Raw genomic sequence first — 25,337 nt, 5'->3', positions numbered from 1 at the left:
ACCGCCCTTTTAATCTGGGGTATATCCACAGTTTGGCTCTCTCTATTAGTAAAAGAGAGCCCTTTTTCTGTCTGAACACCCTTTGATTGTTTATTAGAAGGAGGCGGCGTCTTCAGCACCTTATCGCCCCGAGAGACAGTACCTTCCAACTGCTCCGGTTTGATTGGCGCTTCCCCAGCCCCTTCTGTCATTATCCCACACTCTCGTGTAGGGCTCGCAGTGGTTTGGCACCCGCTACTTATCAAACACGGGCCCATTTCATACTGCGTCCCTATTTCATTATATACGGTACCGGTATTTCCTACTTGTACCGCCAAATCATATAACACGGGACGCTCTTGACCAAACCGCCGCAGGTACTCGTCTACCTTTCTTAACGGCGCTTCAGCCGCAGCTCCCAGCTCTCCAACGATCTTCTTTATTGTTGCCACAATCTGTAAGAAACTGTGCACGGGCTGAAGCAACTTTTCCAGCTTGTGCACATCAAAAAAGTTATTTAATTCAGCCGAAGGCAGGCATAAACCATCACTAGCCAAACCTCCCGGCTGGGAGCCAATGAGCACGCCCTCTCTTGGCACGTGCTCGATTGGGTTGCGCACAGGCTTCTGGGAATTGGAGTTCTTAATGTTTGAGGACCGGGTTGCCTTCTTCGGCGGACTGCGGTCTGTCTTTTTTAATTTGTCGGCAGACCAGCCAGCCATTACTCGGTCCTCCTTACCTTCTTGCGGGGTGAGCAGTGCTTCGATCGCCTCCCCCATTCCCTTCTGGAAGTCCAAGTCCATCTCTTCAGAGACGAAGGCACAAACAGCGGGACGCGGACCTCCTCGTTCCCAGAACACACCAGGGTCGATCACGTGTTCCTCGCCGACCGTCGACATGCGGAAGTTGCCATTACTGCTCATTGGCTCGAACAGGAGCGTGTCACTATCTTCGGGAATATCCCCGCTTTCCCGCGGAGCCTCCAAGTGATCTTTTCCGAGGTACATGCACGGGACAAAGTGAGTTATTTCAAAAGGATTATTTGTTAAATTCCCGGCACGTACCTTAGAGCGATCGTCTGTACATGGAGGTTTCTCCCGAGTTGTGCAGCTGCTCCGTATCTCCTCCCGGGCATTGGCCATTACGAGCGTGGCTCTCCCGCTGGCAATGTCGCTCTGCTTGTCCTTCTTCTTCCCCATATCGGACGTGGTGAAGGTAGGTTCAGGCAATGTTACTGCGTGTCTGGACGTTGTCTTCTCAGGGTTCTGTCCACAGTAAAATTTATTTAAATTCAGGTCCTCTGCCAAATCCGACGGCCAGAGAATCCTGCCGAGACTACGCCAATTGTGACAGATTAAGGTCTCCGTGACCCCTTGTACCCTCAGACCAGACGTCAGACACCAGATAAAAGTCCAAATAATGGTTTATTAATAATAATAATTGTGCCCAAAGCACCCTCCTCTCCACAATACTCAATAATAATTCAATAATCAAATAACAATACACAATAATCCTCCACACTCCCAGACACTTTGCCACCCTTCCTCCCAGCTCAGCTCAACGTCTGGGATTTCCCATCATCCTTTTATACACCCTGACCCGGAGGTGTTCCTGTCCAATCCGTCCACAGTTCCTTATCCCTTCCGGGTCAGGGTAAACAGTCCTTTTCTTCAACCCGGGAGCACATCGTATCTTCCTGTCACGTGACCATGACGTCCTCCCGGGTTATAGGGCACATAAGAGCCTCCGAGTCCTCCTACAGCGACTCCTGGTGGCCCCCAAGGTATCCAGCAGGGCTGCGTATAAAAACTACATAGTCCATGAGGCCCTGCTGGAACTCGGGGGACGTTCACGCTGTTGGGAGAGCTCCTCCTGGCGGCCTGGGGGTGAGAACCGGAATCGAAAGCCGGCAATCCACCACAATATATATACATATATATATCTCTATCTATCTATCTATCTATATATATATATATATATATATATATATATATACATCCCTGTGCTTTGCAGCGGCAAAGTACTGCTTTTAAATTTTTATTAAGAAGAAAACCTTTTTAAATTGAGTGAAAATATACCAATAAAAATTTGTTAAGGATCTGTTTTTTTGTGAAGCTGACTTCACACAGCCTCTCCGCTGTTTTATAAACGAACGTCATATAAGGTCTTCCTTTTTCGTTGCTTTGCCAACGGAAGCAGCCTTTTTATTTAATCCTGTTTTTACGATTGTTCTGTTTGTATATCACGTTGTCAATTCAGCACTCCGGTTGTAATATGACCAAGCCGTGCAAGCACACTCTTGAGAATGCAACGTATAGTTGTACAGGAGAAAAACAATCTTGCCTGAAATCAATGGCAACCTTTTGTAGGTCTATGAACTTAATTTAAACTTTAGGTTTACAGGGTGCTTTCTTTCCGAAGTACCTGCACTCATGAATATGTCTGTATGCGTCAGTCGCTCAAATCCCCGCGGTTCGCACCGGCGAAGTTCTGCTTTTAAATTTTTATTAAGAAGAAAAGAAAACCTTTTAAAATTGAGGGAAAATATACCAATAATAGTTTGTTAAGGATCTGTTTTTTTTGTGAAGCTGCCTTCACTCGAGTGATCACTTCGAGCTTTAAGCCTGAGAAATCACCCCGTAAATGCACACGTTTAATTGCACATCTGTTAATATGTATGCTTACAAAGTATTAAAAGACACTCAACAATTACACAGTATTAAAAGACACTCAACAATTAACGTCATTTACCTTCGTTCCCGCGTTTGACTCATGCTGTAAATCTCTTCCTTGTTTTCACTTCACGTGATTATGCAGGAGGCGTAATACGTGATGACGCGATACGTGACTCCGCCTCCTCCATTAGAGTATATGGACAAAAAACAGGTTCCAGTTATGACCATTACGCGTAGAATTTCGAAATGAAACCTGCCTAACTTTTGTAAGTAAGCTGTAAGGAATGAGCCTGCCAAATTTCAGCCTTCTACCTACACGGGTAGTTGGACAATTAGTGATGAGTGAGTCAGTCAGTCAGTGAGGGCTTTGCCTTTTATTAATTAGTATAGATACTATGTAATCCCCAGTACAACATATACTTCACAACAGTAGTACAACATAAGTAACTACATAGGGAAATTATTACATATTTGTTTAATTTCACTAGAGAAATCAAAGGAACCAGAAATCTAGTTTACATTCATGTAGGGCTACACCTTGCTCTATATGGTATATCTGAATGTTGACAATACCCTTTATAAAGTAAACTTAGTCCAGGTAAGCAACTGTTTTTCTTTCAAGGAAAATAATTTTGTGTTTCTAAGATAGTTTTTAAATCACCTCCACGCTGACATGCATCATTCTCAAGTAGAAGCATGTCATTACTGTATTGGATACAATTTAATTTTGGAAGGCTACTTTTAGGAATTAGTTTTTATTCTGCCTCAGATAAAAAGCGAAGCAGGGGGATAGAAGAGGCAAAATACGTGGTCTAAACACAAGGTGAAAGTTAAAAATTGGAGGAAAAAAACAAGAGAAAATCTTAGCCAGAAAATGGGCAGGGGCAAAACTAGGAGAAATATATCAACAAACTAAATTCCTAAACTTTGAACAAAATTGGTGGTTAAAGAATGTACAAAAATATTCAAAACCCTTAGTCTTCCACAAGCTAGCTAATTACAAATTTGTTATGCAAATATCCAAAATCTTGGACAATGTCTTTAATGTTGTGATAGTGCAGTGCTTAAATACTGTCATGGTGGTAATGTCACATGATGCAACTTTCTAGGACACAACCCCTATCAAACAGCTGGCACATTATAACAACATAAACTTAAAATGGTGGCAACCATGAAAAAAACAAAATGGTGTTGTTAGAATATTCAAAACAAAATGGTAAAACATAATTTGTGGTAAACCATAACTCAAAAGCTCCTTAAACAAGACCAGATGCAGGGGTTCCAAAGTTCAGTCAGAAATATTCCCAGATATCCCCAGAAGTAGTTCTTGTGTGGGGTTTAAAAGTCACAAGACCAGTGCACACTTAAAGGTGTATATTAATGTTAAATATTTAAATATAAGGAGTCTTTTCTTTATTGTTTATAAACATAGCCTGATATTAGCCCCTTGTCTGGAATTTTTTTTATGTCACAACTTAATGCATATGAAAATGTAAAGCATCCATAGAAACCATTGCAACATCACCAGTATTGTGTCATAAATTACATGAATAAAAAAAAAAAAAAAAGCAACAAACAATAATTCCAAGGGAACAAAACATGGAAAAAATATTCAAAATATGTCAAAAGAAACTTAACTTGCTACAGATTCTGAAAATTCACATATTAAGGTGTACTTTTCCTAGATTGCCCCACAAACTAAATAGGTATCCATCCAGGTCCTGAAGGGTTCCAGTGGTTCTAGGTTTTTGCTCCAGGCAATTTTTAAATAAACATGCTATTCAAATTAGGCAGTTTGTTCCTTGATGTATCAGAAATTCCTGAAAGTATATATTTTATACTACAAAATAAACAAAAGTATTTATTCTGCAAAACCTTAATTCTTGTATTTAGGCAAATTAAAATAAAGCAAATGAAAAAATGGTTAGATAAATGACAGCTAAATTATGAAAGCAATAAGCATCTTTCTAAATTTCAAAGTGAAGCTATTCTCTTAATATTAAATAGGTTTTGAGGTTACAGACATTGGGCTATAGCCAACTGAATTAATGAGAATAAAAGTCTACATTAGGGATGATATTAAATTAAGAAATTACTTGAAGAAAAATTCTGCAGCTAGTGCTTCTCTCCAGGAACAGGAACAGGCAGCCTAGTGCTACATTTTAGACTATGTCCTTTTGTATTCAACAAGTTGAAATGGGATGTAAAGTCCTACTGTTTCTTTAATAATTACAGCAAATACCTATTATAAATATACTACAGAAATTTCAAAGTAGAAATTTTTACTTTCAAAATTGTTCATCTTTTGCAATCCTTCTATTTCTCTTTCTATTAGGAGGAATATCAGAGGACAGTGAGCTTTCCAACATTAAATATGTCATCTCACCATATTCCTTGAACCTTGTAGCCACTCCCTTGTTTGTGAAACCCTCTCTCCCTTACTATGTAAAGGTAAGTCTTTTGAAAGTGATAATGTGTCATCTTAATTCTAATAAGTGTAGGTCGCATGGCTTAGTAACTGAGGAACTGGACCAGAAAGTACCCAGACGTTGATTAAGTTGTCTCTCGTGATTATCTGTGATTGCCTGAGCAGTTGCCAAAATATGTTCAAATTAGGCAGAATCATACACTGCTTACTAAAGTGTTTAAGTAAAGGACAAGAGTGTTTCCGTCTCTTTCCCTTACATACAGTTTGGCTGTATGCTTCATTTGTCAGTGTTCAGATTGTTCAAATACTGACAAAATTTTGTATTTCACTCACCTCTGTGAATACCTATGGTATTAGGAAAAAGTCACACCAGGTTTCCCCTTTCAAAGCAATAATCTGCAGTTCATCATGGAGAATTCCTGTAACATGGTATTATGAAAGATATAAATTGCCCTGGTTTGTCCTGGGTTTGCTTCTTGATCTTCTCCCAGTGGTTTATCTTCAGATATTAACCTTAACAGATGCCTGAATTACCTCAGTTTTCCCTTTTCAGACTAGAAGGAAAATTTTTCGAGTCAGTAGTCTCCCGGATTGCTCATCTTATCACTCTGTGTCAGACAGTGAACTCATAAAACTCACTTTAACCGTTTTCCACAGAGCTGCAGAGACTAAGTCACTCTTTACTAGGACAGAATCATGAGAAATTTCTATTTGGAAGTGGAGATTCTGAATCTTTTACATTTATTTTAATGTTGAGAGATCACAGTTAGGTTAAAGCAAGAGTACAACAGTGACGGGCCACATCAAGGACTAATTTTGTTTATAGTTTAAATAGCTATTTATATCCTCTCGTTTAATTGTAAACAGTTATTGGTGTAAATGCACTTACTGTACCTGGAGTTGTCAAAGTAGCACTCCAACAAGGGTGTGCACCATAGTTGTGCAAGAATGCGTTTTGGCACATGGTTCCCCTCAAGGATACGGGTTGGGCTCTAAGGCCTAAGAGCCACTCTTGTGCATCAAGGTTCAAAATGACCACTGTCATGGCAGTCATCTACTGCTGTAATAAAGCGATGAGAGCCTATACCAGTATCCAGCATATACGAACATACATAAATAATATTGTGTAAAAGATCAGTGAGGTGAGTAAGTACTTATCTGTAAGAGAAAATCCACATGTGCAAACGTCAGCATGCACGCATCCAAGTGTGGAGGTGAAGGTATAGAGAGCATTCACCTTCTTAAAGTGTGACATAAGGTGAATGTCTTGTCGTCTTTGGCAATTGGGGGACTCCAGTAGACATGAGTTAATGTGGGCCAGATAAAGTATGCTCTGAATTTAAAACAGCAGAGCAACCACAAGGGGTCGTCTTTTGGCTGTCTTTGGACTATGCAACTTGTACATGAATCTGCTGAGCATTTGGGAGCAGTGAAGAGTATTGTACTTTGATCGTAAATAAATATATACAGTATATTCATTTCTGTGTAACTAGAATTTGCGAAGGAGTCAGGGATTTGGTGATGTAGCTTATTTTTTGCCTTTTTTTCAGTTTTTGATTATTGTTCATTTTCTGCATATAGAACATTCCTGGACTATGTTTATTTATAATACTTTTTTTTCACTGTTTATTTCCTGAGTCACTGTAAATATTGTAGTCACTTGCTTTTAATTTTTGCCTTTTCTCTTTGTGTTTTAGCATTCAACTGTGCTTAAATAATTGCATAACACTGATCTGTGAATTGACGGCACATGCTGTAATAAAACAGGAATCCTGTTTTTACAGCATCTTCTGTGTCTCTATCTTTCACTCACTGATCCAGTCAGTTACGACGCAGATGCCCAGGGATTAGGACAGTGCAAGGGTTCTATTGAATGGGATATATATCACAACACCATCAAATCACCAACCGGAATGCAATACTCTTTTCCATTGACAAGATACTTTCATGCTACTGCTGCACTCTGACATAACTGTTAGCAATAACTGCAAGCAAGAAGGGAGAAAAAAATATAACCTTAGTCAAATGGTACTCTCATTTTAAATGAATTAGACATTAGGTCAAGTATTACCATTGTTTCACTAATAGAAAGAGTAAATTGCACCAGAGATGTAGTCCATACACTTGGAACATCCAACTTAAGATAACAGTACAATATATGATATTCTTGTAAGCATAAACTTTCTCTCAGTCTATAAAAGTTGACCAGACTGGATTGTCGATTCCCATGATTCCTCAAATATCCATATAAAGACACAAAGAGTTGGTTCAGTGTTTCACAGGCAAAATAAAATCTACATTGTTCCTCCAGAATCTGACCTTCAAAAATAAGATGTGTTTTACTTTCAAGAGCACTATGATAGGAGTGTGAAATGTAAACTTTTACAGGCGGATATGACACATTATAAACAAAACACTCTATCTTCTACTTTTTAAAAGAGGAGACCACTACTCCAGTCTCCCATTCTTGATATAATATGTTGACCTGTATACAATATTGCTAAAATCTAGGGAGCCACATTTGTCCCAAACATCTGTGATGTGTAATATTTAATTGTGATATGCATTTACAACTTGTAAACTGCTTTCTGTAAAAGTATCTACTAAAAGTATCAATGTGGTTGAGCTGTAGAGTAGTCCTAACCACTGTGCAGCATGGAGTCATTTCATCTGCCACAGTTCCAGCTACCGGAATATGGGAAACAGCTGTATTGAGCACTTATGATTAGAAAGTCACATCAAGTATGCGCATCTATGTGCATCTGTATATTGTGTTTCGAGTAATTGGAACTAGATGACAGAAATACTAGCAGAGATGAGCAGCTGTATTGCCCATGCTTTTGGCACTGTATACATGATCTGTAACAAAAGAAAGAAAAAGTACCTTGCATGGCATCTGTCAGTGATACTGTTTACAATATAAGTGCAGTATATGAGTCTATGCAGTCAGCAAAAGAAAAAAAAATGCCAAAAATTAGACCAAACACTTGGTGGAACTGCCATGGTAGAGAGTATCTCTAAAATGAATTGAAGCAAAAGTCTGTATGTGTCTTCCTGTCATTTAAACACAAACAGACGAGACTACATGACATTTAAACAAGTCTTTTCAAGTCAGAATAGTGCGGATGATGGAACAGTTAAGATAACTGGCTAACAACATAGGTGTTATGGTTTGGCTGCTATCGCATCATACAGGTGGAAGCTACACAATAGTGGTGGTTGAAGTGGCTCCCCATTCACCATGTAAAGCGCTTTGAGTAGTGACTCAAACATTATATAAATGTAAAGAATTATTATATTTGATCAGCTTACACTAGTTATGCACCTTTTCTTCATTCCTTTCGTTTGTACAATAGGTCCAAGTCAAAGACCCTCTTGGTGGCAGTGTCGGGAGGATCCCTGTGAAACTCCAAGCCTCAACTTTAGACAAGAATGGCCAGGAAACATTAATTGAGGATGGCAACTCCCTCTTAAGAAGCTCTTCTGATGGCACAGTACTTTTTGTAGTTAACATTCCATCTGATGCTGCTACACTTCAATTAAAGGTAAGGAGGTAAATCATACAAGCAAATCAATATATGGTAGTTTGCAAGACATTCAGATTTAGATATAGAAGTCTTCATAAATACAGTCTTTGCACATATGTTTGTTTACATCTGTTGCTGATATCTGTCTTCATTCAGCTGGAGACAGCAGATTCAAAAGTCCCTGAAGAGAATCAAGCTCGGAAAGAATTCACGGCAGTAGCATACAAATCAAGTATCAATAGTTACCTCCACATTGACTGGTCTTCCCAGCACAAACTGTTGCACGTGGGTGATTACGTCAGCGTTAATGTTTATCCTAAGAGTCCGTATCTATTCAAAATTCAGCATTTCAACTATCAGGTAAGAAAAACTGATGTATGGCACATAATGGAATTAAGGTGAGACACATCTGTTATTAAACATGCATAGTTCAAGGTCTCAGTAGTTGGTTCCTATCCAAGCGTAGTTGGATGCAAGGCAGAAAGCAACTCTACATGGTATGATTTATGCACATTTACATTTATGCACGCACCTACAATTTTGCAAGTTAACATAATAAATGCATCTTTGAGATATGTGAGGCAAAGTGTCAAACTCAAAGATAAACTCACACACACAGAAAAAATGAGCAAATGCCGTATATAAAGTGCCTAGGCCTGATTTGAAATCTGGACCTTAGACCTTTAAGCTAAACTAACCCACTAAAATATAAAGCACAATGAAATTAGTTTGTGAAAGAATTTTCTCTCTCATAGTTTGAACCCCTAACTCTGATCCCTTTAGGTATTTCAGCTAGATGTATCTTCGAAGGAAACAAGAATATTTGGTAGATTTTTCCCATGGTTCAAAGGGAGCTAATAGGTAAATTATGATACCAATTCTAGGTTTCATAATGTAAACAGCACTTTGGATCCTGGTGTATGAGTCTACATTCTGCTTGCAGTTTTACTATCAGTTAACTTTTTTTTTTTTTCCAGTGTTTTGACACATATATCAAGGGACTCACTTCCCAACCAAGGCACTGTTCATTTGCAATTTACATGTTCTCTCTGTTCGTCAGGGCAGAAATATGAAGGTTAAGTAAATTGGTGACTATTAATTGGCCCAGTATGATGGCTTGAGGGTGTACAGTATGTATATGTGACGTACAATAGTCTATCAAAACATTTTACTTTGTAACTGTTTTTTTTTTTTTATTTTCTTCATTGAAGCATTTGTTTACATCAGTGTTTCCCAAACTCGGTCCTGGTGAACCCCTGTGGCTGCAGGTTTTTGTTCCAAGTGGATTCCTAATCATTGACAACACCTGATAGCACTGATCTCATTTAATTAGTTGTTTTTTTTTTTTCTTTTATTCGACATTCAGAAAAGCACAGCAGCATGGTTTTTACATTTATAAGACATTTACAAATATTTCTGCTTTTGCTATAGATTTAAATGCTTAACTCTTTTGTTGATTTCATTATACTTTGCCCTTTCTCTGTGCAGTTTTTCCCTCTTCATTGTATCTTAATAATGACAATTTAAAACGAGCAGATCAGACACCCAGGCAAACAACACTGAATAATCAAAGGCTGCAACTACTTTAGAGTCAGACCCACCAATTAGTAAATAAGGGATCAATTAAACAATTAGAACACCTAGAAAAGTAGAATGAAAATCAAGATGAAAATACTGTTAAAATGAAAAAAAAAATACATTATTCCTATATACAGTAACTGCTTGGTACATTTTAATATATATATATATTTTTTTTTAGCAAACTTAGTTTTCTAATTTCTATATTGTTCCCTAAACACAGAACTTGGGAAATATCAGTTCACTTAATTAGCCCAGGAGTTCAATTAAAAACAGAAGCTGGTTGGAACAAAAACCTGCAGCCACAGGGGTTCACCAGGACCAAGTTTGGGAAACACTGGTTTACATCAAAGAATACATGCTGAAAACCATTAGTGGTTCACAAGCAGTGTCTCACCCTAATTGACACTGAAATACAATATATTGCATATGTGAATGTTAAGTAAAATGCGATTATGAGCTATTTTATCTTTTTCAGATTATTTCAAAGGGCAAGATTGTGTCTTTTGGTTCAGAGAAACGAGTGAAAGATAGCATTTTCCAGAACCTAAACTTCCAAGTAACATCAGATATGGTGCCCTCTGCCCGTCTCCTTGTCTACTATATTGTAACTGGAGAAAATACTCCAGAGCTTGTTGCCGACTCAGTCTGGATGGATGTTCAGGAAGAATGTGTGAACAACTTGAAGGTATATAAACTTATATAAATCAGTACTGTTCTGTGCCCCTCATATACATAACAACAGGTTGATTTTGAACTTGATCTATCATAGTACTTAACAAGAAAAAGAGTCTATCTGAACATAATATTCTGTTATAATTATGGTTATTATTATTGGTCCATTAGGCTATATACATCATAACATATTTTAATGTAATTTTGGAAGATCAGGTTTGTAAAAACAAAACTGTTACTTAAACTGGATGAAACTTCTAGATTGGAGAGCACTGTGATAATTTTTTATTTCCTCCAGGGCGTTTTTTTGCCGAAAGCAGAAGCATAATAGACACCCTCAGTTATTAAATAAAAATATAAGGAAAACATTGCTAAAGAAAATAACTTTTAAACACTTTTAGGAAAAATCTCAAGGGTGTGTAACAAGCTTGCCCACCAAGTAATAATTCAAAATCTAACCAGTTTACAAGAGTTAAGCTGTTTTACATTTGGTTTCTATAACAAAACTGTTTTTTTATGATTTTAATTTAGGTCACCTTATCAAGTAAAACTTTGGATTACCAGCCAAAGATGAAAATGGATCTGACAATTGATTCCCAGCCACACTCATATGTAGCCCTGTCTTCTATGGACAAAGCTATTCACAGCATTCGAACCCAGAGTAAATCCACAAGGCTGAAGGTATGATACTGGAGACCTCTTCCACATTATCAAAGGCACGCTGTAGTTTACTTTCCAGTGAAACAAGTGTCTGGCCTGGCATTATAATAACTGGGTTGTTGCTATCTCTAGCACAGGGAGGTTACTGGCATTGTAGTGTTCTTTGTTGTACAATGATTTTATCTGCCGCTGTGGAAATGGAAAACATTTATGAAAAACAAAGCCAAAACCTCCTACCCTAAAATAAAATGAAGCAGAAGGGAAGGAAATCATTAGTATTAGAGGAGGCCTCAACTTTATTCTCCTCATTACTGAATAGGTAATTGCAGCTGTCAAAATCCAAACTTCACATATTGACAGAATTGTACTGTGCATTACAAAGATTATTGTTTGAAATGCAATTATGCTAAATTACTAATGAAAGTTTCAATCTGTGTTGACCTCAGGTACTGGATGACATTGAAAAGAACAGTGACCGGGGTTGTGGCGGTGGAGGGGGGAAAGATGCTTCAGATGTCTTCAACTTGGCGGGCCTTTCCTTCATGACCAATGCCAACTCCAAAGCCACAGACACAAGAGGTGCTTTTCCTCAGTTTAATAAGAGGTGTCCACAATCCTGGTATTGTGCTTAAAATATTGGTATAAGGCAGCAAGTTCTGTATCAAACTTGTGATGACTTATGGCTATTAAATGATCATAGGTATTCTCTTCATGAAACTCTATACAGTGTGACTGATCATTCTTCATGAAGCTTATATTGCAGATTTCTGAAAGCCTGCAATGAAGCAGGCATGTTGATTAAAGTAAAAATTGATTTAAACAAATTCATAATCCAACATGCGACAGGTCATAAACATAATAGAACATTAGAACAATGTAGACGAGAACAAGTTGTTCAGCCCAACGAGGCTTGCTAGTCCTACCATCTTAATTCTTCCAAAATAACATCAAGTTTAGTTTTGAAAGTCCCTAAAGTCCTACCATCTACCACACTGCTTAGTAACTTATTCAATGGTGCTATATAACCTAACATTCTATTAGCTTCCTCAATGGCTTCTGAAGACTGTCTGGCAGTTAATAGTGACGAGTCCACTACAATTCCTAAATCGTTCTCATAAGCTGTACATTAGGTTTCAACTCCAAATGTGAAGTCTGAAAATCAAACATTGATACTTCCTCCATATAATATTTTACATTTTCTTACGTTAAATTTCATCTGACACAAATCTGCTCAAGTCTGTATGCTGTTCAAGTCCCTCTGTAGTGATTCAACAGATTCTAGATTAACTGCCAATCCACCCGGCTTGATGTCATCTGCAAACTTAACCAGCTTGTTATTTACAGTATATTCCTATCCAGAGCATTTATATATTAAAAACAGCAGCGGCCCCCAACACTGACTCCTGCCGGACACCACTCTTAACACTGGCCAACTCTGATAGGGTTCTTCGCACCATCATCCTCTGCTACCTGGGCTAATTCTGCATCCATCTACACACTACAACCTGCAGTCCCACTTTTTTTAGCTTGATGCCCAACCTCTCATGTGGCATCTTATCAAATGCTTTCTGAAAGTCAAGATAAATCATATCATGTGCTTCACTCTGATTGTATTGTTTTGTTGCTTTCTCATAGAATTCCAGCTTGTTAGTAAAACACAACCTCCCTCTTTTGAACCCATACTGACTGTTCAGTAAAACTCCTGTTCTTGCCATGTGTTGTTCAATCTCATCCTTAATAATTCCTCCCATTAATTTACCTATGATGCACATTAAGCTGGCCCATAGTTGCTTGGATCTGTCCAATTACCCTTTTTATATAATGGGATAACAGTGGATGAAATGGATGCCAAATCAAAAAAACAAGTAGATTGTTAAAAAAAATGGAAAATCCAAACAGGCATCAAATTACACAAGACTATACTCAAGGTTCCCAAAGCCATGCCAAAGTTCAATAAACATAAGAACAGCATACAGAAATACTAACCAGATGGGAGCTGTAAATAAGACTTTAAGGCTTTGATTGTACTCTGTACACATACCAATATATTTGAAATTTTACTTGCTATTGAAATATATTTAGTTAGTGAAACAAGACTAATCTCAGTCAAAGTGTCTCTTCTTTTGTTTGTTATCTATAGTTAATATTTAATTATTACATAGTGCCTTTGACATTTAGCACCATTACCTGGTCTTTTTATACATGATACTAAACTAAAGGTATGAGGTGGTAAAAAAAATGGTAAGTAATTACATCATACAGCAGAGTGAACAGCTGAGCAGTATAAGAAAAGGCCAGAAAAATCTGATTAGGTGCATCCTTCTGAGGTGTTTTAAACATCTGGTATTATAAACTAACTAGCTGTGTAAGCCTGTGCTGTAAAAAGCATGGGGTCCTAGAAGCTATTTAAATCGTCAGAAAAAAAAATTGAACTCTAGAGATGGCAGGTACTTGAAAGGAACTACTCTGAGCATCTCTCTCCTAGGAGGTTTCGTTTTGCTGACGTGCTCACATCATTTGTGTATTAGTGGCTAAGCGACTGTCTTTCTTCAGAGGTTTCGTTTTGCTGACGTGCTGGCCTCGCTTGTGTATCTTTGGATGTGGAGCATTAACCTCGACTCCACCTCTCACATCCGGGCCGGACAGACAGACACACACACTTCCACGTGTAGACGTTTATATATAAGAAGAGTTCCAAAGCACAAATGTTCCAAAAATACTCAAAATGCCCACTAGGCAAAAACTTGGCTAGTCACACAAAGGGCAACAGAAGCTCTTTATAAAGAAAGAGAGGATTTATTATTGAAAAAAGGCTCTGTAAAACAAGAAGCTCTCCAAAGAGCACAAAATAGTCAATCAAAACCATTACAATTCCAATGCAAATTTCCAGAGGTGAAGTCAAACAACAAAGCAAAAGGGTAAAAAAAAAAAAAAAAAAAAGCCAGAAAATCAGAATAATCAAAAAACAGCAATAAACACAGGAGAACTTGCCATACCCACAAGTGCATTTAGAATGAACCACAAGGGACTGTGGGTTTTCCTCAGCCTTTACAGAGCTTGGGGCAATCCCTAGCAGTGATGAGGACTGGCCCCACATCTTAAGGGACCACCCACAAAACACACAGAACATAAAAGAAATTACAAAGAAAACAAATGACCAACAATATTAACATAAATAAAGGAATCAGAAATGAACAAAAAAAACAGGGCGGCACGGTGGCGGAGTAAGGAGACTAAGGTTTGCGTCCCTGGTCCTCACTGCGTGGAGTTTGCATGTTCTCTCTGTGTCTGTGTGGGTTTCCTCTGGTTGCTCCAGTTTCCTTCCACAGTCCAAACACATGTAGGTTAGGTGAACTGGCAATCCTAAATTGGCCCTAGTATGTGGTAGGGGTGTTTGTGTGTGTGTGTGTGTTTGCCCTGAAATCCCCGTCTGGGATTTCTTCCTGTCTTGCGCCCAATGCTAGTTGGGATAGGCTCAAGCAGACCTCTGTGACCCTGTTCAGCACCAAGCTAACAAAAAAAGACGTAAAAATGACATTTGAACCACAGCCAGAGAAGGAATCATGCCTGAAATATAACATCTGGTTAAACAAGGACTTCTTTCTTAATTGCAAATATATAGTATGTGGGAAGCTTACTGTATATTACATTTATCCTTCCATTTTTACAGCATTCTTTGTTAAAGCTTTTTCCAGTAAGGGATGCAATAAGTCTGGAACTGTCACATAATTAATTTGTACAAGCAAGGATCCAGCCTTTTGTGGGACACCAGTCCATTACACGATAACACTCAGGCACACAATTTTTTTCATATCAAGACAAATGAATGTCACAAATCAATTAAACAAGGGATGTTTTTGAATATTGGAAGTAAAGGAAGAGTACACTGGGAGAAATACTGTTCATTGTAATGTTGGGTATATTGAACAATACATTTAATTTACACATGCACACATCACAGTGAAGGCATCTGAACCGGAAATCAAACCAGGGTCTAATTTCTGTGATGTACCATCATGCTGTAAGAGGGAACATAATGGCTTTTCTTACTAACTTACTTACTAACATAATAACTGGGCAAATAAGTTCCAGATTGGAGAGATATAAAGTTAAATGAATGTTTGTGAAGAGTTACATGATTAGTATCTAAGATATTGAGGTTACATTGTAATAAGTTATTGGATATCTGTAAGTTGTCTTATGGGGTAAATTCTAAACAGTACACACATTCATTCTCGAAGTTCAAAGTCATACTTTTTTGTACAGTAGGAAGTGTTGGAAAGTATGTCAGATTCATTGAGGAAATAAATTGAAAAAAGAATTATAAACAGTTCATCATCAGGAATTTCAAATAGGATGACAAAGTATATATGAATGAAATAGAAAAAGTAACATTTACTATGGTCGGTTTTGTCAATATTGTATTAAAAATGTATGTTGCTTGGCACTGATGTTTCTTTTCATTTGTTGACTGACTACATTTGTTAGATGTTAGGTTTTGTTTTATTTTCAATGACTTGTAAGCACAAGTTTTTCTTTCTTCTAACATAAATTCTAATTATGAATTACAAAAACTTTTCTTTTTTTTTTTCCCCAGGAGATATGTGTTCTGATATCCTAAGGCCAAAGCGATCAACTGATTTAAATAAGGAAATGAATGATAAAGGCAAGTATAACAAAACACGAGTTCAACACATGCCTTACATTAACATTTTGTTTTGCAAGGCTTGTTACAAACCCATGCCTATTACTGAGGCATGTTGTAGCATTTGACATTTTGAAATATTAATGGTTGTTCAAAAATTGCTATTACCAACATATTCAGATGACCAGGTTTGACCCGTTGTAATAAACAGTCCACCAATAAAACAGAATTTAGTCTCGTAAACGTATGTGTGGATTTGTATAAGATTTACAAGATTGCAAATTATTGGAATAAAGCATTTAAATTTCCACACATCTCAAGAGAAATAGATGAAAAAAAGCATTTAAAATCCATTGGTATTTGGCCTATGCCTAGTTTTCTTTCTATATCTCTGATATAATGAGTTCAATCTTTATCTGTTTCCTTGACTTTAGCCAACTCCTACAGAGATACACGTCTGCAGAAATGCTGTTTAGATGGTGCACGTGTGTATCCTATTGGAGAGTTGTGTCAAAGTAGGGCATCAAGACTAACCAATGTACCAGTGGAATGCAAAAAGGCTTTTTATGAATGCTGCTTTCTGGCAAACAAACTGCGGGCTGAAGAACGCAAGATCCACATACTAGCGCGAAGTGGTAAGCATTGCTCTGTGTTCAACATAAGGAAATTAGATTTATTAGTTCTGTTAGAAATACTTAGATTTCATTTTGAAACATTTGTAACTAAGTTTTTGTTATAAAAGCTCTAGGTACCCTGTATTTGGCTTGTGACATTTGCTTCTATTTATATTTGCCAACTCCCTTTTTATATCTCTGCAGCAAATTATTATTACTTTTTAAAATGTCATGTGGAGTGCTAGATGTTACAGTGTTAGTGTGTAGCTCATAACACAAATTCATTTTAGGAGTAAAATCTACTGTTTTTTTTTTTCTTTTCCCCAGAGCTTACTGCTATTTTTGGTCTGCAGGAACCTAAAATTCGCAGCTATTTTCCAGAATCTTGGCTTTGGGAAGTCCATGACATGCAAGAGTAATTTGGAGTTTTATTTTTGAATATTACCACTAATATTATAGCTTATTCACAAATATATTGTTAGTTGGGCCTGTTAGATCTACCATATAATACAGGGTGGCAAATGAAAAAGTAGATCTGCATGTGGTAAGGAGTTCCCCTAAAGTTTTACCAACAGCAAATATAATCAGGTGAAGTTAGTGGGAGTCCCTGAGCCTGTTTTTTTTGTTAGTTCTGTTATCAGTGTGAGAGGTAAAGACATGCCATATTCATTGGAACAGCATACTGTATGTTTATACTGTCTTCTTCAAGTTTACAAGTGAGAAATTCATGGAACAATATGCCACTGTGATTAGTCCTGCGAAAATGGACCCTTCTGTCTGTACCCCAGAGGCTGTTTCCAATATGGCGATGATCATAATAGGTGGCTGTGTTGCAAAGGTCATGTCAGCATGTACTCCTTGATTTGCAAGCTACTTTTTTTTTTTTTTCACAACCCAGTAGTTTACGAAGGCAAATAAGAGGTTAGATTACACAGTATGATGTATTGAGTACAAATCAAAGCATATTATCAAAAATTGCCTTGACAATATTTGCAAAAGGTTGATGAATAGTTACAGTATTTATAAGTGATGTTTAAATAAATAGCCTGTTTTTGTCAAAATGTTCATATGTTCTGTGCTGGGATCTAGGCTGAGAGGCTCCTAGTATACAACTAATTAGTCAATGCAAAACATGGCCTCCTCTAAATGGCAAGTGGCTCCAAGACATGCAGACTCTTTGAACCTGATTATTGACCCATTATCCACTGGGCCTCATGCCCTTCCCCATTTATTAACCTATGTTTAAAGCATGTGTGCATCCTGTTTAACAGTACTGGGAGGAAGATATTATCTTTCAACATGCCAGACTCCTTGACAACCTGGGAAATAAGTGCTATATCTGTCTCCAAACAGGGTAAGCATTCCAATTTTCTAAGAAATAATATTCAAATTTAATGAGTATTAATATTTTTCCATCTAAATTTAACAAATTAAACATGCATATATTGTTATGTGTGCACCTGTATGTACAATGCCTATAAAAATATTCATCCCCTTAGAAGTTTTCACATTTTATTATTAAGGCAGTTTGTTCATTCAGGAGTTTTTCAAAAGAGAACATGTCCTGCAGATGTGCAAAGCTGATAGAGAAAGGAACATCTGTGCACACAAATTCAAGGCTGTCATGAGCTGCAAGGGTGCATCTACGAAATACTGACTTGAAGAGGGTGAATACTTATGCGATCAATTATTGTGTGAAGTTATATGTTATATGAAGTTTTGTTTTTATATTTGTAATTAATTCAAACCACTTTGCAGAGATCCTCGTTCCATTGATTAGTGTCAAAAAAGCCAATTTAAACACATTGTAGTTCAATGTTTTATTCCCACAAAATTAGGAAACTTTCTAGGGGATTAATACTTTTAGATGGCTTGTAGAATAATACTATATAGTATATCTATGTACATTGCCAAGATGCTAAAGAATATGCCTCACAAAAGGTCAGATTAAGAGAAGCCCATTTTAGAGGTTTCTGAGTTTCTGTACAAGCCAGTTTGCAATCATCATTACCACCAAAATATAGCAGGCCTTGTACATGTCTAAGATGGCACAGATGGGAAGTCTAATGTGAAAACCACAGGAATACAGATCTTGATGAAGAAGGGATAACACAAACAGCATTTCTTCAATAAGGTAGAGGACAGAAAGTAATACACACAGGAGACTGATGATGACCGTTCAACAAAAGTGGAAGTAAGGAGTGTAATTCTTCCTAAAGGCCCTGGAGGCCACTGATGGTGTTTCATGGGGCATTATTGATAAGTGGCATCTTTTGCATGTGAATTGTAATTTATAGTAATTTGGAGTATGAAAGAACCCATTTAATGTTGTTATCTTTTCTGACTGTCCTTGATTTTCATTTTCCCTTCAAAAATGCATATATTTTAGGGCATCATTTCTTGATTGCCTAACCACAGGCTCATTATTGTTAAGTGAAACATAATGGACTTTAGCCCAGAATTCCTCAGTGCATCAAAGGCCAGTAATTGACAAATGCATACTATAAAATGAAGGCAACAGGCTGATACTAGTAGTAAAAGCCTAATTTGAAATGCAGATTATTTGTGTTCATGGATGTAGCTGGTGTTTAGAAAATCTGTTCAGCACTGTCCTTGGGGCATACAGAAGAGGCTGAAAGAGTGAGAGCCACAATACAGGACAAACCCTTGTCAAAGGCTAAGTGGCCATACGCTGCAAAAAAAAAAAAAAAAAGTCTAAGCCAGTGAAAAGTATTAATATCATGACATTAACCCTTGTTTTCCTTATTGTAAAAATTAGATAGATAGATAAACATTTTTAATCCCAAGGGGAAATTCACATTCTCCAGCAGCAGCATACTGATACAAAAAACAATATTAAATTAAAGACTAATAAAATGCAGGTAAAAACAGACAATAACTTTGAATAATGTTTTTTTTTTTTTTTTTTTTTTAATATTTTTATTTTATTAATTTTCATTGTAATCATTCCATACAAACAGATCAATTTATAACCCAACAAATCTGAAAACAAATCAAACCCCACCCCTGAGAAGGAGAGCTTAGCTAAAGGAAAATTTCTTTAAGCTTTTTAATAAGGCAACATTAGACAAAAGAAGGGGAGAAGTAAATATCTATATAAATAAGAGATGGAGAAGGGAGTTAAATGCAATAATAGTTATTTCTCTTATTCTGAAATAATATTGATTAAATCCTGCCATGTTTTGAAAAAATTTTGTACAGATCCTCTAACTGAAAATTTGATTTTTTCCAATTTCAAATAATATAAAACATCGGTTTCCCACTGACTTATAAGAGGAGAATTAGGATTCTTCCAATTTAACAAAATAAGTCTGCGTGCCAAGAGTGTAGTGAATGCAATCACCGTTTGCTTGTCCTTCTCCAATTCCAGTCCATCTGGAAGGCCACCAAACACAGCTGTTAGTGGGTTAGGAGGGATTGTGATACTAAGGCTGTCTGAGAGGCACTTAAAAATTTTTGTCCAAAATGATGTTAGTTTGGTGCAGGCCCAGAACATGTGACCCAGTGAGGCAGGAGCTTGGTTGCAGCGCTCGCAGGTGACTTTTCAACAACTAATGGAGAGATTATTTAGGCCAAAAGCCCTATATTGTTGCTTACCTAGAGGACATTATCAAGTATTATTTCACCTGGGAAGAACACTTATGCCATCTGCTGGCTGATTTGGTCAAGAAAGATAGACAGACAGACAGACAGACAGACAGACAGATAGAGAGATAGATACTTTATTAATTCCAAGGGGAAATTCACATACTCCAGTAGCAGCATACTGATACAAAAAACAATATTAAAGAGTAATAAAAATGCAGGTAAAAACAGACAATAACTTTGAATAATGTTAACGTTTACCCCCCCAGGTGGAATTGAAGAGTCGCATAGTGTGGGGGAGGAACGATCTCCTCAGTCTGTCATTGGAGCAGGATGGTGACAGCAGTCTGTCGCTGAAGCTGCTCCTCTGTCTGGAGATGACACTATTTAGTGGATGCAGTGGATTCTCCATAATTGATAGGAGTTATTATTATTAGAATTATTGACTTATCACAAACAATGTATTTATGATATTTTAACTTACTTTAACAAATCTTGTCAAGTAAATCTTGCTTTCCCCATTGGCAGATATTTTTGCTAAATAAAAGCAAAACAACTCCATTTAAAGTTTTTTTTTGTCTAATTTTTGTATATGAATTTTTTGCAGTGTATCTGCCCCTCTAGGCAGATTTCCCTTTAGTTTGAAGACATAGCTGGCCTCTTTCAACATTGTGAGTTTGCGTCTCTCATCTGTCATCTCAGGTAGGACAGCTTGAGAGAGAGAGAGAAAATGTGGCTATAAACCCTGAAAAATTCCCTGCTGGTGACAGGGTGATTCTAGGAATGGTCAAAAAGATAAACACACTTCTGTTTTCAGTGCAGAGAAATGCAATCCATATTCACATGTTAGGCCCACATTTCAACTTCAGTTGCACTTCCCGAAACAAATTGATACAAATGACTATTCCCAGTCCTTAATGAAGAAAGGTGCCAGGATTGTGATTTTAATGGGCAACCCATAAGCTGCGAAGATAGCAGCTCTGTCACGTGAGGCAACAATCAAAGCATGATGAAAGTGACTAAAAAAAAACAAATAAATTAAACTTGGAATCAACAATTAATCCTGATCTAAATGTTTAAATGCTGTTTTATAATTGAACAAGAATGTGTCTCATATCATTAATAAGTTTTGCTTTTGTGTTGTGTAAACAAAGCTCTGACAAGCTTAAATACAGAATGACTGGTATGAAGTCAGATGCCTATGTACATATGCTTGGGGAGACAGTATATCAATGTCCATAACCCACTGCATCCTATAAGGTATCATTAATGCACAATACCTTGCAACAACCCATGACCTGAATAACAAAATAGTACAATTTTCATTATTTTTTCAAATAAAAATGATAAAGATGGAAGGATAATTTGCACAACTAGTCAAGTTTAAAAGATTATCTCATAAGGAAGAAGCATTTGGTCTCTAGATTCCATATCACTCTTCAAAAGTTGCCTTCCACAAATTCTTTTTTATTTCCTTCTGATTGTGTTCTTATTTTAATGTCCCTGTTTAAGTTTTATTTCTTGCTAACGTTATGTATTTCTTGATTTTATCTTGTAATGTGTCCTTAAGTATCTTCAAACTCAATTACAGTATATTTATAGTAAAGTATGTGGTGTTTACATTGTTACCAGTCTATGCATTATTTCCTTACTTCTGCCATTTGTGAATGAGAAGGAAGTGCTTTGCTCATGCTTATAACCCATTCTCTTTCCTTTTCTGTGTGTTCATCTGATGCAGGGATTTGTGTGGCAAAGCCATTGAATCCACGAGTTTTCAAAGATGTCAGCATCAATGCATTAGTTCCTTACTCTGTTGTACGTGGTGAACAGATAGAGCTGAGAGGTTCTGTCTATAACAACAACAATGAAAACTCTTGGGTGAGTTAATAAGGTTTACCATTGCTTGGACAGCTCAGATTAGAAGTGACAGCGATAATGATAATTATGGTAGAATATCAGACATGCTTTGATTTTATCCATTCATATGTCTTCCTAGCCTGCTTATCCAGGGCATGGTCACATGGCAGTTGGAGGCTATTCCAGTGATCACAGGGCACAAGGCAGGAACAATCCCTGGACAGGGCACCAGTCTGTCACAGGGCAAACATACACACACACACGGGGGCAGATTTAGCATTTCCAGTTCACCTAACCAGGATGTTTTTGGACTGTTGAAGAAATGCAGAGCACCTGGAGGAAACCCACATGAACTACATGCAAACTACACACAGAAAACACCTGGGATGCAAACCCTGGTCTTCTTTCTGTGAGGCAGCAGCATACCACTGCACCACCATGCCACCCTCCTTTGTATTTAAATTTTCAAAAGAACAGCTTGGAAGTGTGTTATTATAAGTGTTGTGATCTATGTCTCACACGCATGATCCTGCAAGAAGTGTTCTGTTGTTGATAAATTGTTCTGTTATCTTTTTCAGTACTGTGTAACTCTTGAGGTTCCTGAGAGTGTGTGCTTGTCCCAGGGCACAAAAACCAAAACTGGTGTAACCAAGGAAACACCTTGCAACAAGAATTCAATCAGTGAATTATCAGTAAAGGCATTCTTCTTCACTTTGCTCCCATTAGAGATTGGGACTCACACGCTACGTTTCAGTTTAAAATCACCACTGGGCTCCGAGGTCCTTGTCAAGACACTTAAAGTGGTGGTAAGACTAGTTCCTGTACTGGTGAAATACAAACCTTTACTCAACTGTTTACAGGACGGTGGCACCTTGTGTACTGCACATATAGGCCTATTCTAGGCCCATCAATGTCCAGGCTAATGGCTAGATATTCCATAGTAGTTAGAAAATAATGGGCTGCCCCTTGGAAATTCTTTAAGGGTACAGTGATCAAACAAGAACCGAGATCTAATGCAGTAAGGTTTTTTTTTTTACATTAGTGGAGACAAATCATTTATCCAAGTATAGTTATTAATGAACAATGCATCTGGTCAATCTTCAGTTAATATGTGATTTCTAATTTGTGTAAAAAGACCAGGGGCCTCATTCTTAACGCTGTGTGTAGAATTCGCACTATAACATGACATAAGCACAAAAGCCGAAATGTGCTTATGCACAGAAAAATCCAGATGCAGGAATCTGTGTGATTTTCAACTTCCGGGTTCTTCAGCTACATAAATCCCATTCAGCGTGGAAATAAACGCACGCGCCTGCTGTCCCGCCCCAACTCCTCCCAGAATTACGCCTCTTTCAATATGCAAATCAATATAAATAGCCCTTAAGCCCAGTGTTCTGTGAAAAGGCAACGGCAAAAGTACAAGGAAAAATAGAAGAATTTCAGCGAATACCAAATGGAGGCAAAGAAAAACATACTATTTGTTGGTTTAAACAGTTATATAAGCAACAAAAGGAAGTTGATCAAGTGACAAAGCGTGTCGGAGAAACTCAAAAGCTCAAGTTCACAAAGTCGCACAGTGCTTGAAATAAAAAAGTTGTCACATATCAAAGTCGGCGTGAAAAGGCAAGTCGTAGCCCACCGTCTGAGTGTTATATGAAAGCTTATTAGGGGACAGTGAAAAAAGGCACACAGTGTAAAAAAAGCACGAAATGTCAACTTTAATCTCGAAATTTCCACTTTAATCACGTAGTTTATTTTGTCATTAAAGTAGAACATCATAAACTTCATCTTAAAATCGTTTAATTTACTAGTTTCTCAAATCCCATCGTAACTAAGTAGCACGTTAAATGCTTTGTTTTATATTTGATCTTATACGTGCTCTTCCTCCGACAAGACACAGAATCCATTACGTTCGTAATATTACAGCTCTCTGAGTAATTAAAATACTGAGAAGTATACGTGATATCATTTTCATGATGATATGAGTTAAAGAATGTTATTAAACATGGGACCACGGTGGCACAGTGATTGTTCATGTCTTACAGCAAGATGCTTGCTGCGTCATGCGTGACCTTCAATGAAATGCTTTATTACAGAAGTACTGTCCTTTTCAAACGTACTAACTCCCAATTCCTGTCCTTACATTTCTTTCTCCAAATACCCAATCGCCACACAATCAGCTCTGTAATAGACGTTAAGCCATCTGTAAGCTTAGAACGCCGATTCTTCAAAACGTTTAAAGAACATCGAAATATCTTCTATCCTTCCAGTGTCGCGCCAGCCACAGCATGAAAACAGCATGAGGCAGGAACAAACCGTGAACCAAGCTCAAGCTTGCTAGCGCTGCGGCACCGTGTAGTTAAAGTTTTATCTGTATAATATAATCAACATATTTTGCTGCATTTCATCTTAAAAATGATATCGTCACCATACGTAAATACGCACTTTATAAAGTGGCTCAGGTTGTGCAATATTATAACTGTATCATAAGTACAATCACCTCACGGTAACTTGCAAGTACAAACAGTTCTACAAGGAGCACTTGAGCCGCCGTCATGGATGTAGATCTAAGAAAGGGTAACCACACAGGAACAGTAGCACTGCTTTGACGCTGGGTGCCGCCAGTCTGCAAAATCTAACGGAGAACTTGCGTACGACAGGGTATGAGGTACCGTGTAAAAGTGCGTGGCTTTACGCCAAGTGTAGGTTTTATACATCGCGATTTGAACGTGGAAATGTTCTTACGCAACATTTCTGTGCGTACGCACCGTTTATACATGAGGCCCCTGGTAATGTTACTTGCACTTTTCCACTTTTACAAGGGTGTCTGACCACCTCACCACTCTAAAATACTTGAACAATTAAATATGGAGTCTAGTTTTGACATCTGATGAATGGGATAAGCTATAGCTTCCTGCTGCTTGGCTCATGATAATTTACCATTGGGTATATAGAAGATCATGAGTGAATGGAAAGTCAAAACTCATTAATATAAAATTAAAGATTTAAAATTGCTTTTCCATTACTATTATTATTATTATGGACCTTTTTCTGTTACTTTACTATTAGTCTTCTCTTTCTTTTAAAATATAA

At 37.4% G+C, this 25,337-nt stretch overlaps 1 protein-coding gene across 1 annotated transcript in view; it reads left to right on the top strand.

The window, feature by feature from the left end:
• The window catches only part of c5 (complement component 5), a 92,149-nt gene that overhangs the window by 36,905 nt on the left and 29,907 nt on the right, over nt 1-25,337 (top strand). Inside the window, exons 10-21 of the mRNA XM_028808547.2 lie at nt 4,990-5,105; nt 8,439-8,627; nt 8,766-8,969; nt 10,666-10,875; nt 11,394-11,543; nt 11,969-12,101; nt 16,120-16,188; nt 16,602-16,802; nt 17,109-17,196; nt 18,053-18,135; nt 22,126-22,265; nt 22,823-23,050. Of these exons, the coding sequence (XP_028664380.2) occupies nt 4,990-5,105; nt 8,439-8,627; nt 8,766-8,969; nt 10,666-10,875; nt 11,394-11,543; nt 11,969-12,101; nt 16,120-16,188; nt 16,602-16,802; nt 17,109-17,196; nt 18,053-18,135; nt 22,126-22,265; nt 22,823-23,050 (1,811 nt within the window). The remainder of the gene's footprint in view (nt 1-4,989; nt 5,106-8,438; nt 8,628-8,765; nt 8,970-10,665; nt 10,876-11,393; nt 11,544-11,968; nt 12,102-16,119; nt 16,189-16,601; nt 16,803-17,108; nt 17,197-18,052; nt 18,136-22,125; nt 22,266-22,822; nt 23,051-25,337) is intronic.

The sequence above is a fragment of the Erpetoichthys calabaricus genome, chromosome 9 (genome assembly GCF_900747795.2).
Source record: "Erpetoichthys calabaricus chromosome 9, fErpCal1.3, whole genome shotgun sequence".
Classification (NCBI taxonomy): domain Eukaryota; kingdom Metazoa; phylum Chordata; class Cladistia; order Polypteriformes; family Polypteridae; genus Erpetoichthys; species Erpetoichthys calabaricus.
The sequence above is the reverse complement of the archived record's forward strand: the minus strand, read 5'-3'. Positions and strand labels throughout refer to the sequence as shown.